This window comes from Poeciliopsis prolifica, unplaced genomic scaffold (assembly GCF_027474105.1).
Source record: "Poeciliopsis prolifica strain line A6 unplaced genomic scaffold, Auburn_PproV2 SCAFFOLD005, whole genome shotgun sequence".
Taxonomy (NCBI): domain Eukaryota; kingdom Metazoa; phylum Chordata; class Actinopteri; order Cyprinodontiformes; family Poeciliidae; genus Poeciliopsis; species Poeciliopsis prolifica.
In genome coordinates, this window is record NW_026562380.1 from 6,760,001 (window position 1) to 6,780,355 (window position 20,355).

At 35.1% G+C, this 20,355-nt stretch overlaps 1 protein-coding gene across 1 annotated transcript in view; it reads left to right on the plus strand.

Moving 5' to 3' along the window:
* Window positions 1-16,211, plus strand: part of wdr27 (WD repeat domain 27) — a 34,353-nt gene extending 18,142 nt beyond the window's left edge. Inside the window, exons 21-24 of the mRNA XM_055029164.1 lie at window positions 2,871-2,968; window positions 5,678-5,780; window positions 9,516-9,614; window positions 15,182-16,211. Coding sequence (XP_054885139.1) covers window positions 2,871-2,968; window positions 5,678-5,780; window positions 9,516-9,614; window positions 15,182-15,295 — 414 coding nt within the window. The 3' untranslated portion in view covers window positions 15,296-16,211. The remainder of the gene's footprint in view (window positions 1-2,870; window positions 2,969-5,677; window positions 5,781-9,515; window positions 9,615-15,181) is intronic.
* The last annotated feature ends 4,144 nt before the right edge of the window (window positions 16,212-20,355 follow it).

The window sequence follows — 20,355 nt, forward strand, 5'->3', positions numbered from 1 at the left end:
TCTTATTCTTTCTTTAAAACACATTTTTTGGGGGTTTGTTGACTTTGACAGGATAAATGCCACATTAACTATGATTTGACATGCTGAATGTTGTCTAACAGGAGTTTGTACACTTTTTTGCCATTTTTTTAATAGTGCTAATAAAATATATATTTTTTATTAATCACCGTACATTTTAGTTAACATACATATATAAAGACACCCATCCATGCTGTAAGCTTTTTGATATTTTCTTTTGCATGTACTTTGTATGGGGTTTCAAATTCATAGTTTTATTAAATCTTATAGAAAACCTAAATACTTTGCGAATGGATTGAGACTGAGACACGTTCTCATTTTACCCACAGACTAAATTATTTGTGGACCAAACCCACAGAGCAAAGAATTTGCTTGATTTGGCATCTATAAGCAGTGTGAGCCCTATCTTCCATCTTACTCCTGAAGGGTCGGTTATTTGGCAGATGTCACAGGGTTACATAAGACATCAATGACTACTTTTTTATGTGTGTTACGTAAGGTACAGATTATCTTTGAGGAAATAAAAGTGTTAGTTTGTGGTATGAAAACAAAAGGTCATCATTAAAAAATCCTGTGGTTAACTAAAAGTTTCCATGACATGATGCAAATTCATGAGTATAATTCACCTTGAATGTAAGTTACGGATCTTTCAAGATTAATACTTTCATCTGTGACAGCAGGAGGACAGACAGGCTAGAGTTGATGCTTTGGAGAAAAGCCGTTTCACGAGGTTGTTCCATTATATGTCCTTACTCCCTCCTGACTGTCTAAGACTTATGTGGACCCAGTTTAACAAGCAGATTTTGCGCATATCCATTTGCTTTCCCTTGTGTCTGTATACATTTCAGTGCTTGCAAATAAAATTCCAAACAGTGTAGCATGCTGACTTAATTTGTTATAGAACTATCTTTTGCTGGATCTAGTCTTATCTAAAGACTGCATTGTGGAGTGGCAGACGATTTCAGATTGGATGGTGAATATTTATGAACAACCATTTTCAACTCTTGCACCAGATTTTTAATTGGATTTTGGGCTAGATTTTTATTGGGCTTTTCAAACATGATAGGCGAGCACACCTGCAGCATACTGGGAATCTTAAGCAGAGTGTACATGAGCATGACTGACATCACTAAGACTTTCCTCCTGATTGGTTGTTTCAGACTGAGAGAGGTGCATTTCTGGAGATGACAGTAGGACTCAGAGATTTTTTCACAGATTATCTGTCTCATATTATACTGTCACAACATAGTGACTGTTTTAAAAGTTGCCTACTGTAGCTTTAAGAGGTATTAATTTAGCAATGTAATATATAAATATAATAGTGCTTGCAAACAATATTCCAACATATTTCTTTATAAAAAGCTAAAAAAAGCTAAAGTTCAAGATTTTTATGTAACTTGTTTGTGACAGACACTGTGCTCAGTGAACCTTGATTGAAGTAACTTTTGTGTATTTTTCCCGACTTGCTTGATGTTCTGGACAGTCTGGATTAGCTGTGTACACTCGCACTATTGGCATGGATTAACCCATTCAGCTTCAGTTCACTCTTGCACAGCTGACAATATTTCTTTGGCCCAGATGTGCATGTTCTTTGTCATCACATCTTTTGTGTGTAATAATCTATGGGAAGGGTCTAATTTGTTGTTTCAGCTTGGCTATTGCATCAATGAGGACTTCTTTTGACTAGAGCCTGGGGGCCTTTGGATGGTTTGGGGTTAGTAGCCATGGATCAGAGGGATTGCAACTGGCTGGACACTGCACACATAGCATCATATCTCCCTCCACTTTTTCTTTGTCGTCCCCGGGCGGTCCAGACATCAGAAACTGAAATTTCCGTCACATTTCTGCAAAATTCACCTGGAACTCATCAGACCAGAGGACTTCTCGGAAAACTGGAAAGGCCGTCTTGAACTCCTGTTCTCACACTCTTAATGGAAAACTAAACAAAGAACACCCCCACAGCTGCACTCTCTCTCTCTCTCCCTTGCTCACATGTTTAACTTTATCATCTGATAACTTGGTTTGGAAGTCATGAATGTAATTTATTTGTAGATAAGGAGTGGAAACTACATTTTTGTTGGAGCCTATTTCTGTGGTATACCTAAAGTTTGGTAAATTATGCTGAACATATTTCACACAAATTTAGCTTTCACTACTTTTTATTCTGCACATGAAGTAAAGCCCCAAATCATTCATCCTGTCATATTTAAGTCTAAAATTATTTTCATTCAACCAAGAAGTTTCTTTCTAGTTGGAAAAAAGACATACGTCACTCAATAGATGTGTGTAAAACCAGTGTGCTGTGGGGCATACTCGTAGGAAATTTCTCCTGTGTTGGCTTTTTTCCACCTGCTACATGTTAATCTCAGAATTCAGTTAAAAATCCTATTCATTACATACAAAGCCCACATTGACCCAGCTCAATTTAACATAAAACACCTCATCACTACATATCATCCAACAATAACCCTTTGCTTGTGGGACGCAAGTCTGCTTGTTGCTTCAAGCATACTCAGATCCAGATTGGGTTGCAGCATTTTTTATTTAAAAAAATGCTCTATTGGCAGTTATTGTTACCAATAGTAGCACAACTAAGTATTAGGTTCAAGAGTTATTTTCTCTTTCACACAAAATTAAGCTGGTTTGGGTAATTTTTCCCCTTTAATAAAGTCACCATTTGAAAGTTACTCTTTGCTCTCTGACATTTGTGCAATAATCCAAAACATTATGTTCTATTTAAACATTTAATATGGATGTAGAAGTTTTGTTTGTTTGTTCTTTTACTAAAAAAGTTATTTTATTGAACATATTTTATTCTTTTTTTTGTTGTTGTTGTTTTGTATATTTTAAAGGGATCTACATTCACCTCACAAGCTCCAGAGTCATACAACCTATTCCTGACCAGTGCAGTCACAGATGGTGTGAAGCTGTGGGACCTTCGCACAATGAGGTTTGTATAAATATGTTTTCTGAAAGACAACTTTATGTAAAACAAAATCAACTAAAACTTTGCTACAATTTTTGTTGTTTGTATTCTACTGTGTTTCTGTTTATGCTTTTCAAGAAGGAAACCTAATTTAGAACAAAAAATCAGTTTGACTGGTGTGTACAGCAATATAAACCTTTCCATGACATTTTAAACAAAGCTGATAGTAGTATTTAGGATACCTGTCAAAACTTTGTTTAATATAATCTTTATTAGATGAATGTTTAGTCAAGAACTGAGCATTAGTTTGACCAACTTCTCCCCTGTTTGTTATTCTCTTGATAAAAAAATAACCTTCCTTTTCAACTGCATAATGATTTTTATAACACAAGCATTCTTTATGTGATTAGCAAGTGTTTAATTTCCAAATTTAATGCCCGAGGAGACATTTAACTGACTTTGATTCACAGATGTCCTTGTAAGGCAGATGAATTATCTACACCTTTTTGGATCTCCTAATGTTCTTTTTGGCCTCAAAGAAGACATTATTAAGTTTTGCATTCTTTCAAGTCTGAGGCTCCTCTCATATCAAATTCCTCATCCCAGACTCTGTCAGAACCTACTGCCTGACAAATATTTCACTTTGTTTCTAAGTCAACTCCTACTTTTTACAACCACTTTGTCAAGAATTTCTATGCAGATGATTATTATAATTATTATATTATGTATGTATAATTTTTTTTGTTATTCTTTTTGTTTGTTGGATCATGTTTTAATTTTTCAATCTTTTATTGTTTTTTTTATATTTATATATTTAAGGCTTTTTGCATAACTTTTAGAGAACATAGTAGCTTCTTAGTTACAGCTGACGTGTTTGCTGCACAAACTCCAACATCTGCACAAGCATAAAACAAGTTTTAAATTAGTCAGATTCTTAATAAAATGACTAATAACTGATAATAGTTGGATATGTTTGTACGTATTCTCACTATGAAAAAAAATTGTCTAATAGGGACATGGTAGTGTTGCAGAACTAAAGCGCACAACCCATGTATGGAGGCTTCATATTTATTACGCGGCCATCACAGGTTCGAGTCACGACCTGTTGCTCTTTGCCACATGTCTTCCCTGTCTCTCAACACACACTTTCCTGTCAATGGACTATCAAATAATGGCCACTGCAACCAATAAAATTCAAATCCAAAAAAGGAAATATGAAAAATTAATAAAATTTATATTACTCTGTAAATGGGTCATGAAAATACATTCACAAAATCATTCCGAACAAAGTATACATAGTTTAACATCAATTAATGGACCAGAAAGCAGTCTTCATATGCATTTGTTTATTACATCAATGACTGACACTATGAACTCAGGTGAGTTTATTAACACAGGCCACTATAGTGGCCTGTGTTAATAGGCCACTATAGTGGCCTATTAATTAATAGGCCACTATAGTTAATAGGCCACTATAGTGGCCTGTGTTAATAATCAGAAAACTTCCATATAGTCATCACTCACACAACACAGAGAATGTGGCTTTGTGGAACTCACATCACCACTTTTCCTCCTGAACCATTCTAGCCACATTCTGACCTAGAAATAAAATGATCTTTAAATGTTTTGATAGTGCCATTGAAGTTCTTTAAAAAATTTGGGGTACTTCAAAATGTTTGTTGTATATGTGGCTCTTGACATGTGAATACACAAAACTTTGAACATTAAGCAATTTTGTTTGTACTTTAACAAAATGAAATTTATTTACGCACAAATATTAACGTATTAAATTAACTGTCTTGGTGATTGGATTTTGCCCTCATTAAAGATACAATTTCTACTAAATTTTTTGTCATTATCTTATTTATTGGACTATTTAGGTTGATAGCTACAAACCTTTTTTTTCTTTTGTACATTGCTTAACATACTTGATATTAGAAAACATAAAGATTTACATAGAAACTTACTGTACTTTGTGCTTAAATTCCAAAGACATGTTCACCATAATTTGGAAACATCCTGCTAAATAAAGCCACTTACTGAGAATATATAAAATCAAAACACTGATTTCTTACCTGAAATCAGTGTTCTGACAAAGCTTTGTCTTCATCCCACATAAAGTCGATTTCCATACCTGGCTGCTACTGCACATATCCAATTTCTTAATGGTCACAACTGAACATAACCTTTCAGTCCAACTTAATGACACAAACATGTGAATCTCAAATACATGCTTTTGCGAAATCCTTTTCAACCACAGTCCTGCAAACATGCCATCCCGTGTAGGATTTCTAGGTTAGCCAGCTGTTGATGGTATTATGGCATGGTAAAGACATTACATGCTGCTGCAGACCAAATTAAATAGCCCAAAAGTTACACTAGGGACCCATTCATAGTTGTCTTTTCCCTGTTTTCTGCATCTAGATCTGAGTCATTCTAAACTCTTTGTGTTTAGCAGATTAAGATGTCTCCAAAGTGTGTAGTTTCTGACTTCTGATCTTCTTTTGTGCACCAGTGGTTTTTAGGTGAAGTTAATAAAACGTGTTTCTTTTTCATATCAGCCTGAGTCTTTCCACTCAAGTGAAGATTTTTAATATGTCCACTGTAAAAAATGATAAGTGAAAAATATATTAATCCTCCACATTTTGTGGAATGGGTTTATTGATTATTCAAGTTATGACTCACTTCACCTTAAATGTAAACGTTGTATTACTGTGTGTATCTCTACTACAGATGCGTGCGTCGTTATGAGAGCCATGTGAATCTCTCCCATGCATGTTCCTCAGCCATCTCACCATGCGGCCGGTTCATTGCCTCTGGCTCTGAGGATAAATGTGTGAGTTATGTTTATGCAACAAACATGTAAATTTGATTTAGTATGATTTAGTATGATTGAGTATGTAGAAAAAAAACACCTCATGTTGTATAAGGTGGAGGAACTGTAATCCTGGGTGTTTACCTCTCTTTCAAATACCCTGAGAACTTCACTGTGTTTTTCTCAAATGGGTCATCATTGGGTTAATCAAGAAGTGCTTCTTTATTTCTTAGAACATGGTTCTACAGAGTATTAACAACCATTGATCCATTTTTGTGCCACCAGAGATACAGTCTGGTAGGAATATTTATGCAATCACTTATTTTGTGTTTCATATTTTTGATTGTCATTACCGGTATATATATATATATATATATATATATATATATATATATATATATATATATATATATATAATCAGGTTTCTGTTTGGCATTAAATGGGTAACAGTTCTAACACAAAGAATGCTTTTTATTGGCACTGGAACTAGTTTTCTGAAGAGAGCATTATTAGCTGAAAATAATACAATTCAAACTGTTAACAGAACAAACCACAAAAAGTAAGACAATTTTAATTTATATTGTACTGAGAAATTCATTGAGCTTTACCACGTATTTTGCTAATACTCAAAATATGCTGCATACAGTGCATTTTGTGTATTAGCAAAATAAGCTGTGAAGCACAATGAATTTGTGCGTTAGAATCTAAATAGTCTTTTTATATGTGGAATTTTTGATATAGACCTGTACTTGCAGTTTGTTTTCTTTTACCAGACTAGAATTATTTTGAGTCCTGAACTTCTTTTTGATTTAGAATATCAGGATCTTGACTTATGCGCTCCAAGAGTTTATTCCTCTTACAAACGTTTATGCAGAAGAAAAGAGGAGTTTAATTGTTCCCAAAAAGCCTAATCACAATTCTGTAAACTGGTAAGAACTTGAATTTAATTAGTTGACTTGTAAGTTGTGCATCAATTTTAAACTTCAAAACATCTTAACATTCGTTTTGGCAAATGGCCACTTGTACTCAGTCCTTAAGAATCAAAGTATTGCAACATTAAGAGGAGTCCCTTGTCCCACACACTGGAATTCAATTACTTAAAAGGCTCATTGACATGCAGTCAATATAACATAGGTCAGCTAATGAGCTAATATTGGAGCTAGGTGTGCTAAAGCAGAGAGACGTCTGAAAGTTGCAAGACAGTGGCCCTTGAGGAATGGAGTTTGAGACCTGTGCCCTTGGTGTTTTTGTCAGCTACCATACAACTCCAAAACCAAACCAACATTCTACTGGTAAGAAAACTTTGAAATGAGAACCTAAAAATATAAAGAAACAGCTCCCATGCTAACTCCATATTTTTCAAGATTTGAAAGATTTATACTCACTTTTGTGTCTTATTTATCAAAGCAGTGATATTTGTAATACATGTTATATATTGCATGGTTTACCCAAAAGGTTAAAGGAGGCCATTCTGTTGACTTAATCCCCTCTGATTTACAGTGAACGGGTGTTCTTTTTGTCTCCTGACATATATAATTATTTTTGTAGTTTTGGAAATGTTAAACATTATCTCAACATCTCCTTCTAGAGAAGCCTTCTAGGCCATCTTTGTAAGCAGATTCATGTTAATTTTTCATTGGCCAACCAGATTAGGGTCGCCGACACATTTCATGATAGTGTATGTGCTTTGAGTTGGTTGGAGCCATGTGTGTAAAGTGAAACTCATCACCCAACCTCACAGGACCCCAGTATTAGTTTCCACAAAGGGAGAGTAGAAATACTCCTTCATCAGTTTTATTGTGTGTGTGTGTGTTTGTGTGTGTGCATCTCATTCCCGAGTCTGTCATTGCAGTTGGCCACTTGTACCGCTAGAAGATTTTTTCTGTTTAAGGGGAGTTTTGTCTCTTCACTGTTACTACATCCATGCTTAGTATGAGGGATTGCTATAAAGTCAGCGAAACAATGCAAGCAATTGTCTTTTGTCATTATGCTCAGGAAGAGTGAATGATGCAAGTCAATGACTCAATGCAGCCTGCTGGTTTCCGTTAGAGAACTTTTTTAACTAACTTGGATAATCAACTGAACTTATTCTGTTGTTTCATAGCCCGGGTTAATTGGAATTGTAAAGTACCCCGAGACATTTGTTGGGAATTGGTGCTATACAAATAAACAAACTTAAATTGAATAATCTTCGTCCTAACCACAAGAGTGCAATTATCATGTTAAATGTTGAACTAAGGCTTAACAACAGCATCCAAAAGAATATATCACAATGGTGTGAAAGCAACTTGTGGAGCTGTAGTTATAACATCGGTCATAGATTGCTTAGTTTTGCATGATTTTTCAGAGTGGGTGGTTATGCTGCTTTGATGTGCCATGATACTTGCTTCCCAAACCACCTTATGAGACAGCCAGGATATCATCTCATGTCTCATCATGATACCTAGATACATTTTAAGCTCTCTACTTACTTTAAATTATTGCAGTGAAACTAGTTTAATGAGCAAAGCTTTAATGAAAAGAAGTTGACCTTCTTTTCTCCTGATCTCCTGATCTTCTTTTCTACCTTTAACATTACTGTCCAATTTTGTTATTTTGGAGGTCTGAACTCCATTACTCTATTTTCCCCATAACAGACTTTTAAGTTTCCTGTCTGGATGGAAAAGCTTTTTATTTTCCACCAAGTTAGTCGTATCCAGACTGTATCATTATCACTTTTATGTCCATTTAGGCTCATGATCATTTATGCTGCACATTTTTCATTTGTAGTCAAGATTTGTCCCAAAGTAAATCAAACCGTGCACTCATATATTTGTAGGGCTGTTTAATTGCTTTTTCAGACAGTGTCTTACCCTTACTTTGAAGTCTTTTTCAGAATAGACAGACTCCTCTTTCTTTAGCTATCTCTCTTCTATTATATGTATTTGTGGAAAGCATTGAAATAATCTATCCATTCTGGTTGATGTTATCAATTATGGGCATTCAGCACAGCATGGACATTTAGAGTATCTGTGTTGAGATGGGACATTTCCAACGTTTCCTGGAAACTGGGAGAGTATTTGTAGTGTGCTGCAGGGTATTTATTTGTGGCTACCCTGAGACATCTATAAGCCATGTACATTTATACTTGTCATAATATCTCAAAAAGCAATCATGGTCAAAAAGGACAGGAACACTCTTGGAGGACTCACTAGATTGTTTTATACTTCCCAAAATCTTGATTTGAAATCCTCCAGGAGGATAATTACATTTTTACGAACTACAGACTTTTTAACATTTTTACAAACTATACAATACATAGGTAACATATAGATTTCCAAATTAAGAACATCACTGATGGGTTATGAGTTCTTCCTAACCATCGTGACCAATAAATATGCCAACAAAAATCATCAAACAGCTGGCCATCATTTTCCAAAACCTTTTAAGGGACATTTAACCAAATATTAGTGAGTATGTGTTTACTATTGAGTCTGTATGATTACAATACTGTAAAAAAAAAAAAACTGAATAAATTCAAACTTGATCCAAATTCTTAGTTTTGAATATTTCTGAAGTTGTGTGTTATTATTCAGCATCCTAAAAATGTTTCAGATAAATCATTGAAAGGTGAGAAGTTATGACGTTCGTGTCCATAATGATGGTGCACAATCTTCTGACTGGTACTGTGGCTTTCTTTCCATGTTTCAACATTCTCCTGCATCTGGGCTTAAATGGATGGTAATAGCTAATGTTTTGGTTGATGTGTCATTTCAGGCATATCTGTACGATATTCGTGCCAGCACCTATCTCTACAAACTCCAGAGACATTCAGACACAGTCCTCAGTGTGGCTTTTAACCCTGCAACACCAGAGGTATCAGTAAGCTTTTACACATTTCTATCATCTTTTTCATTAAAAAGTCAGATTGTACTAAATCTTTTGTGATATTGTACTCTTAGCACATATTCCTAATATAAAACATGATGGTAGAGTCATGCTTTTGGAATACTTTTCTTTAGCAAGCACAGGAAAGCTGATTACAGTTGATACGAAGATGGATGGTACTAAATACCAACAATCTAGAAAAGAAAAAAGAAACATATTAAATCCAGCAAAAGACATGAGACTGGGACAGGAGAAACTAAACACAGCTACACTGGAATGATTTAGAGCAAGGCATATGCAGGTGTTAGATTGGCCCAGTCAAAGGCCAGGCCAAAACACAGTTTTTAATTGTTGATGAAACTTGAAAATTGATATTTGCTGAGAATCTCCAGTCAGTCTGATTGAGCTTGAGATATTTTGCAAAAAAAAAAAAAAAAGAAGAATGTTCAAAGTCTCTAGTCTTTTTGGAGGATTTCTACATTTATGTTTTTTTACTCTATTTTATTGTTATGCAGTTAAGACAGAAAACTTTTAGAACTCTGACATTGATGACATTAACAATGATTTATTTATTTATTTTTAATTTCCCTTCAATATTTGTTTAAATTTGAATGTGTAACAGGCAAGCTATAGTTTATCATTTAAATCTAATTGGCTCCACATAGCAAAAAACAACACACAAGCATACATATATATATATATATATATATATATATATATATATATAATATATATATATATATATATATATATATATATATATATATATATATGTAATAGTACACTAATTTCTTTATAAAATGATTTACAGAGTTGTTTGTAATGCATCAGAGAAAGGGAATTTGCACCTGAACCATTTTTAAATACGCACCAAAATCACAATTTCCACATGATGACTCCTGAGACTAGTTGACCGCCCGTTCGACCCACAGCACATGTTTTAAATCTTCACATCCATCTGTGAAACTCCATTTGGAGAAAACTTTTCATCACATCAGTGATATTTTCAGATTTTCTAGTTTGAAAATGGAAACGTTGGCCCACAGCCATTAATCGGCTACAATGATCTGCACAGTTTAAAGCCACACATAATCGGTCAGAGAAAACTTGTTCCACTTCAGCTCTTCTGAATGTTCTATTATATTTGATAAGACACGAATTAAAAGCAGACACAATTTTATTGTTTTTTTTTTTTTTTTTTCAAATATTGCCACATTAAGTTAAACCTTGACTGAGGGCTTTTTTTATGCAGATGCTTGACATCTTTCTTTGTTCTTCCAGAAGAAGGTTGTGATCGCAATCAAATGCAAATGCAAGTTTGTGCCATTTGGGGAAAAATATGTACAACGTCTGCCACAATATATTATTTAAAGTGTATAAATGTTAACATTTATTGCTGCTGATTGCCAAATCCACAAATGGAGAGCAAGCACTCTGTTCTCTTTATTCTTTCTTTAATGTGCGCAAGGTTTACTTATGCCAGACTCACCTTGTGATGCTGAATCTTAGTCTCATCTGATCAGAGAACACAGGGCCAGTTAAGTTCTAAGGCATATTTAGCAAATTACATGTTGTAACAGTTGGACTAAAAGATGACCTGCAAAAAGGATTCAGATGCTAGGTTGCTAAATTTAAACTGTTGGCTAAAATGTTTTCCGAACCTGTGCTCATCTTGCTGTTTAGCCACATTTCAGGACCAGGTGTTTTCCATATTTGCTGCTGTGAGAAGCTTTTGATGTTTGACACAGGCAGATAGTAATGCATTTTTCTCTAATCATTTTCCATTCATATTTCCCACCTCATTACTTCAAAAACCATGAAAAATCTTCTTATAACTGTGGTCAATGGAAGCGTTATTATAATTTCATTTTATTTTTATTTCTGTGTTTTCACAGTGCTTCTGCTTCATAACCTTATTGGTGTATAGTATCTGCAATTAAATATAAAACAGTAGAGTTTTTTTGCCACATTTTTTCTTTGGATTATGTAAAGTTTATTGGGTTATTGATTGAAACTTAAAGAGATCACCTTGTTTTCTTTCATGTTGCATTCTGTGTGATACTGCAATTATTTATGAAAGAAATGCTTTGCAACTGAATTAATCAACAATGAAAGTGGTCAGTAGTGTTCAGAAATTAGGTTACTTTGATTTCAAAGTCGACCCAGGAAAATGTTGTAATACTAGTGTCAGTATTGGAATTGAATTTGGTTTTAAAATATTTTAAGTATGAAAAGGTCTCCCACACCAGCACACCATAAACAATTTCAGCACCTTCTGCACTAACTTGCAAGCAGTGTACAAAAAGTACTGAAACAACATTGCCATATTATTTGAATACATTTTTTGAATTGCAAAATATATCACACAGTAAGAAAAACCTGTGCCAAACTAACCGGCTTCCTTCTGCCAACGTATCATGCAGCTCCCCATTTGCAGTTATTCTCCTTGTATAAGATTTCACAGTGCTGGAGCACACAAAGTAAGGAATATTTTTTTCATTCCCCTATGTTCAGTGTCTCTTAAGCCCAAAAATATATCTATGATCATGTTTCTACATATTAGTTTTATTGCTTTGTTGGTATAGTGAAAGCTTGGCATTGTGGCTGCCCCTCTACTTTTCCATGTACCAAATCCATCTTTCTTCTTCATTGGGATTTTTATTACAGAATATTCTTTTATATTGCTATTAGTGGGTGTTGTGCTACACAACTATAAAAACATGTAAAAGGAAAAATCTGTTCTAATCATATTATCACAGTCGTAAATTTTCAACAAGCTGACACGTTTTCTCAAGGATTCCAATATTTAAGAAAAGTATCCATTGAAAATCTAAACTGTGCTGCATTTTTAAGTGTCATATTTATTCTTGCTTTGAACTATGGATATGTGCTCTATGGTATTGAGCCATCATGACCGACTGTAACTTAGATTATGTAACAAGCTGTGCGTCTCCTGCAAGTCCACAATCTGATTTCACTTAGCATTCCTCAAAGGTTTTGAGTTTAACTTTGATCTGGAAAAATACAATAAATCAACAAAAATCGCAAGATGTTTCAGAGACTTATTTTTTCTATTTTTATGTGAATAAAGGTTTTCCAGATTATTAAAGGGCAAATAGTTTCGAAAAACAATTTATGCTCTGCTTGTGTAAGAGTTGAATTGACTTACATCAGGACATTTGACGGTGCCAATCAAGTCATTAAACAGAAACCCAACCTATGAGGGCTGCTTTTCTTCGAAGTGCAGCATTTAAGAAAACTCGATAACTCATTTGAACTGGTGCTCCCTGACCTCACCATGTATTTCTACAGTAAATCATCTTGCAATAAGCTCTGACGTTTTGCCCCGGGGGTCACCCAAATTCCCGGTTTACGATTTATGTGTCGGGTTGAAGACATTTGCTGGAACCAAAAAAAGTCTATTGCTTTTTTTTTTTTTTTTAAGCAAAAACAGTTATTTAGTTTCAATTTTCCATTTTGGCATAAGAGAAATTGAAGTTCTTTTTCCATTTCATTTAAGAGGTTACAGTGTCTTTTAGATTTGATCTCTGACCCTGTTAAGTTTTAAATAGCTGCTCTTGCAGTGTGGGAGGAAAGACCTCAACTGTTAATTAAGTTCGCTGAGTAAGATGACTAAAAGGCAACTCCTTAAAGGTTAAAGACACTGTAAAGTGAGCTGCTGCATCATTTAACAGATTCCCATATACAGACATGATGTTCTCGTTTTTATCTGGCTAAGTTTAGAAGAAACATGCTCTTCTTTGGCCGTGAAGTACACTTAGAAATTATTTGTGTATTCAAAGTAGACTGAAACCTTCACCCTTCAAAGGCAGATAAACTTCTCTCCATTTTATGATGCTTGAGTCATCCTCGGACCAAAGCATTTGTGACTCCCCTTTCCAGTACAGTCATCTGCCTGCTGGTAACAGATTTATCCAGCATAAAAATGCTGTAGTGTACACGGAAAACAATGTTGGAGGACAGCTGGGCCAAATGTCTTGTTTTTACCAAGTAGTTTTCTTCTGTTCCTGTTAGATTTCTCTGAAAGATACAAGTTTTACAACCAGCCAGCACCTCCAAAGAAATTACCATAAAGGATTTTAATACAGTCAGTGAAAATTAAACAAGAATCCCTAAAGAAACAGTTTATTATTTTCAACGAATTGCAGTTATTTTTGTACTAGAGCGCAATAAAGTTGAACAACTATACTTGATTTAAATGATGTGAAACAGAGTTAAAATTTGCTTTTAGACATTGACGTAAAATTTTGCCCATTTCCCAACTTCAACTCTTTTAACCACTGCAGTCTAAAAATAGTGACTTGTAGAAGTTTTATTAGGGTAATAGGGTATGCAACAATATCCAAGCATCTTATATTTACAAATATGTGTTGCTCTGTTACATAAAATCCCAATAAAATATGTTCAAATTTGTGCTTGTAACATATGGAAAGTTAGGACAAATTAATATGCTTGCGAGTAACTTTGTTGTATTTAAATTGCAAGTTTCCTATAGGGAATGCCCACAAACATTACACTAGAATACATTCTGGGATTGTGAGAGTTACGTACCTGTCAGCTCTGCCAAAGAGCAGTCAATAGGTTGTGGAGAAACTTGGTGACAGACAAATAGAAGAAAAAGCAAATATGGAGAGAAAAGGCGAGGAAGCATGGTTGTATTTATTGTTAGAGAGGTTATGAACCGTTTTTATTTCTCAGAGATTTGGAACTTGAGCATAAATTGGCCAAAACTAACAATTACAATTTTCCAGAGAAATGTCATTTTCTCACGATCCAACTGTAGCACCGTAATGATGGTTATTTTCACAGCCAGCAAATGTGCTATTATGCAAACGCTGGTAATAACTTTTAGATAGATTAAAAAAATAAGTACTCTTCTGGTTCCTGCATGACTTAGTACTCCAAATTATGATATAATTTGATAAATGCTGGGATCTCAAACTCAGCACATTTTTCCCCCTATGGTAAGGCCTGGATCTGACATAGTTCTGCACAGTAGTTTCAGCTGGCATATCAACCAACAAACTAGTACACTAGCACTACACTGTGACATCATGTGGCCATCCTTATTGGCATTGATGCTGTTTGGCATTGAAAGTGTTGCAGCAATGCTTCATTACCACTACTTGGTCTTTTGGCTCACAGAAAACTTATGAATGAAGTGCACTTCTCTAGAATCAAAAAGTGATTGCCTTTATGTGTGGCTCTTAAGTATTGACTAGAGCCAGAGTGGAGATTGATTGTAGCTTACTGCAGCTTCAGTGTTTTAAACATCATACATCAGAATTTGGATTACCATTTTTTTTAATGACAAACGACACAAATGGAAAATCAATCATTTCTATGGGAAAGGTATCTTTGGTCCTAAGCACAGTGGAACAAGAAAATCATGGCTGTTTGTAAGTCCTTTTATCAGTAGGTTGAAAAGAAGTGTCTCGAATGGCATGCTTGTCAAGAAAGTTAATCCAGAAAATTAAGTAAAAGCTGACACTGATGTCATTCTTTCTCTCTCTTCCTTTCTGTCACTATTCTAGTTGTTAACAGGAACCTTGGACGGGAAGCTACGACTGTTTCAGTCAAGCACAGGGTCCCATTTGTCCCATGACACCAGCGGCGCTGTTCTTTGCATCTCTAACGTGACGGCGTAATTACAGCTGGCTGCAGGAAACACCATGCAGCTTTCATTAAGGGAGCTGAAACCCACAGGCAAGGATTTTATAAGAAAGGAAGAATTTAAGTATTTTGTTTCTGTTTCTTATATCTAAATGAAGATCAGAAACATGCTAAGCGTCACTGCTGATGTATGTTCTTTTTTGTTTGCTATGAATTTTAAAAATGAGCAACACATTGCAGCTTGTTCATCTTTGCTAATCTCCAAGTGTTTACTTGTTTCCTTCTGACTGAGAGTCAGAGGAATGTCAGAGTTAACCACACTAGTGCGGGAAGTCTGTATTTGACAATTGTAGATAAATTTACAAGAAGCATTATTATAGATCATTCTAATTTATTAAGCATTTAGACAGTCAACCATTACAATAACTATTGTTACTTATGTGGAACAGACGTATAGTATCACAGGCGGTGGCCTCTGTTTACCAAATCACTATGTCAGAGCCATGACATCAACTGGGTGCAACCTTTTTGACTGCCAGAAACACATATGCTCCTACTGTTCATACTAACAAACCAGGCTTCAGATTTTGTAGCTCCATAGTAAATCTTTTCTCCCTGAATCATAAGTAATGACACAAGTAATAATATCCGTAGGGTAAAGATAAAAAGTCTTTTATGCATTTTATTCCGATGATGCACTAGTGTGGTCTATTAAAAACAGTCTAAAGGACATGAGAATGTCTTTAATACAAGACATAAACCTAAATGTAGATTTAGCTCTGATTATAATTTGAAGCTAGAGCGCCATAATACATTGAATATCAAATATTAGTGTGCAATATTGCTTCACAAAGGGCTAATTTTGCATAGTATTATGTTTTAAGTGTAGCTGATTAATGCTATTTATAATAATAAATAACATTAAGACTATAACATCCCTGAATGTACACCTCTCTGGTCCATTATAAGCGCTCAAATTGGGTTATAGTTGTTGACCCAACTATATAAGTTGTTTACATTGAGAACACTAGAATTTATATCATATAAGTGAGAACACTAGAATTTATATCATATAAGTGAGGATACCAGCATTCACAGGAAGCTAATCATTAACCCAAAACAACATAATCATTCCTCTTGGGATGGAGTGAAGCGGTCTTGGGGTGGAGTGAAGTTCAGGTGACGAGCGGCGTCATGGATGAAGTACCTTATCAACAGAGGCTTGCTTTGTGATTGGCTATGATGAGGTGTGGTCCAGTGCTAATAAACTGCAGTTAAATAGTACCAATTGGTGAGGCAGAAGAGAGTTTTCCAGCTTCTTTCAAATCTAGAGCAACCATGAAGCACTTTAGAAGGGCTGACATGGTCCAACTTGGTGGTTGCCAGTTGGAGCAGAACGTCTCCTAATCTGCAAATAAACACACTCCTCTTCTCTGTGTGGATACAAGAAAAAGAAATTTCATATTTTATTCTGTTGATGTTACTTTATAAATCATATCAAACCGCTTGCTTCTGTTTTCTCCAGAACATTTCTTCTACGGGTATTTTGCAACACTTAATTAAATCTTCAGAGGCTTCAGAGGACTTTACTTTTCTGGAAAATATTAAAATTTCCAGCTTCACTCTTCTCCTATCCATTAGGAAAGATATTGTACTTGATGCCGGTGCTGAAGATGGAATGATAAATCCTCTCCTGGGCTGCTGATTCATAGGAGTTCTCATTTCTTTCTTGTTCTCTGTCCAGTAGTCTGCTTTTGATTTACACTGTTTTTTTGGCCTATGTGCTTTAATTGATTCCAAAGCCAGATTTCCATATGTTTTATTATTTTGATTTCAACTTATATATTTGTAGCAGCCACATTTCTTATCACAAATGCTGGTGTTGGGTCTGTCGAGGATTATGTTTGTCTGTAGTATGTGGGATTTGGTTTCTGTTTTTGTGCTACAGAGACAGATATGTACTGGCAGTGCTGAGTTCATCCCATCATGGTGAGCTTTAGTGTTCCTCCAAGCAGAAAAATAGGAAAACAAAACATAATAAATTGTCTTTTCTGACTAAATTTATGAAGCAGCATTCTCCCCCCATCTGCATGCTGGAATGTGTTTCCATCTTCTATTAAATGAATTAAACTGCTGCTTTTATAAACTGGGTAAATTTTTTTCAACAAAGGTTATACATTGCCATATGCGCACATTCCTCCTTTGTGTGAGATGTTTGAGGTTTTTTTTTTGGGGGGGGTTTGCGTATACTCCATGGGTTGATCTCAGCAGAATAGATGGGGGATGTAGCTGAAAATGGCCACACCTATCAACCCTCATTTATTCCGATAAAGGGTTAAATTTTTTAGAACATTATTTTGTTCTTTTTGTTAGAAGAACTTTGTCTGGACCAGGACGTGCACAAATTTAGGACTTTGGCCAGAATTTGATACCACATTCTGTTTGTACTCCAGTGTTAATGCAAATGCTACAATATCTTACAATGTTATCTCATTACCCCTTCGAATTTCAGTTTACATGATCTTGAAGCTATATTTTGGGCTGAAATTTGTGAGCAATCAGCTGAATATTCCACAAAATGCTACAATGAACTCAGAGTTACAGAAGGTGAATTTTTACAATGCCTGAGAAATGTTGAAATTTTGAAATTTACCACATTTTGTAATACAAAATACACAAACTTCAAGTTATAGACAGAATTAAAGCAGGTTTTTGCAGTGAAAAAATCTCAAAGCATTAAAAGTATTCAACAGAAAAAAAAATCCCACGAAAGACATTTGTGTCTCTCTTGCTAATTTCCCCTTATTGGGTGCAGAAACAGCTGGACAGCAGATAGGATTTTGTTTTTTCTGGCTGATTAATCAAAAAAGGATTTGGGCTTTAAACATTTTACTGCATTGTTTCAAAACAATCGAATGGAATAAATTGTACCATAAAACTAGTCAGTGTGTGGTTTATTGAGCAGTTGTTAAGATTTGGATGACTAAGGTAATGATGTAGATCCTTTGAGAGAAAAAGGGAGATGTCTAGGAAATTAAGTAAAGCTCTGTAAAGCACTAATTAAGCACAGCAGCAAACAGAAAACAAGCTTGGTATAAGCATCAAAGTGCTGAGAAATTTCTGCTAATCTCTTACTGGTAACACAGCCAACACAGGCATCTATAACAGATCATAAAATCAAATATCATAGACAAATTCCATACAAATAAAAAGCTACTTCTCTGTGAGGTGAAATAAGAGGTGCTGAAGCCCAGGACTCTGCTCCCTCCCTCAAGGCCCAGCTTCATACAAAGGATGTACCCCTGACCCTTCCAGAGCCCGACACGCTGGGCAGGCACCAGACCGCTGGGGCTGCTGTAACTCAGAAGGACTGAGAAGGGCACATTACCACCCCTCGTGGACAACAAACTCCACATGGGGGCCTCTGTCCAGCAGACAACAGATTAACCAGTTACCAATACAGACCCGAACAACCATTAATGGCTGCATTACATATTCTGTTTGAATTATGTTAATAAACCAAAGCTAATTACTGAACTGCCCTTGCACAGAGAGAACACTGAGAATTGCCTCAGCAAAGACAAGATCTTTTTACAATGATGTAACGGGAAAAAAAGCTCTGATGTCATGCTTCCCCATAGCACATTTAATCTTGTTTGTTCTTTGCATTCACAAAAACTAAGCCAAACATTGTATCCAGGTCAGATGCCATATTGCAAAGCTTAATAGTACTGCCAAGAAAACAGGCTCTCTCCTTCAAAAATTACCACCAGGTAAACATCAAAATGTGATGGAGACGTTCCAGCATTTGTTTAGAAAATAGACATAATTGCAAATTATGAATATTTATGTTAGCTGTGCACTCTAAAACATAGTAGGTTAAAAACTGCTCAATTGGACTTACTTTGTTTGTCTGGTCCTGGTTTAAAAATATGGCAAAAGAGCTGTGTTGTGAGTTTATGTTTTTGATCAGTGATGACCATAACTTAGATTCCAAAAAGTATTTGGGCCGAAGAGATAATAATAATTAGATTAGAAGTCAGAAATGACCATTTGTAAGGAATCACAAGGCTGCTTTAGCCAAACTCAGTCCTGACAGTGTAATCCAGCAGTTTGTTTTTGATATAAGATGACTTTAATGTACGTGTAAAAAGCAGTTTGTGTTGCTAACTACTAAGAAGGTTAAATGCTAATGTTATGCTAACACTTGTGGTTTTAGGGTCACACAAGTCAATGCAACCCATTTATGTAGCAGAGGTTATAGACAATAGTTGTACCATCTTATTTCTCTTATTTCAAATTATTTCTGATTTTAATCTGCAATAGAGGTGCAGTAAGGTCTGATCAGGTTGTTTTATAGTTCAAAATGAAGATGACGAGGCCCCTTCTAAACTTATTTTCATGAAACAAATTGCAATTTTTAACTATCATTTGGATCAGTCTCATCACAATGATCTACTATTACTAGTTTCCACTGGTTTACCAGATAGAGAACAGTTTCTCATTCATATAAACTAATTTGATTCATACAACCCACTGACATTTGCTTCAAAATTTGATCATTTTACTATTTCTTTTTTCATCTTATATTAGCGGCTCAGTGACGTTTCTTCAAGTTGTAATAAAGTTCAAAAGGGCGGTGTATTGATATAGATTAGGTATGTTTTATTCTCTTTTTGGCCAAAAAACTAGGTTACAATTTTTGACCCATGGGTTGGTAAAAACTACCGCCTTCTGTCAAAATAACATGAAACAATCTTTCATAGTTTAAGACGTAACCCACAGTTTTCTGTCTGTAACACATAAATCATTTCAGCTTTCCTTATCCATTAATCATTCTTAGCAGACAATTGCCTACATCATGCATGAAGACTGAGTAGAAAAAAAATCCTTTGAAGCACAGCTTGTTTTAGCCTGAATGCAGTGACATTTTTTAAACTAAAATAAAGTATAACACAGAAATATACCCTGCTTGGTGTTTGAGTTATTAATTATGGTTAGAGTTAGGTTTTGTTCAGTTTTAAAGTACTACATATCCTCAGCAGCCACTAAATGTGTGTGACAAAAAAAAATTGACCCTGCTATGCACACAACT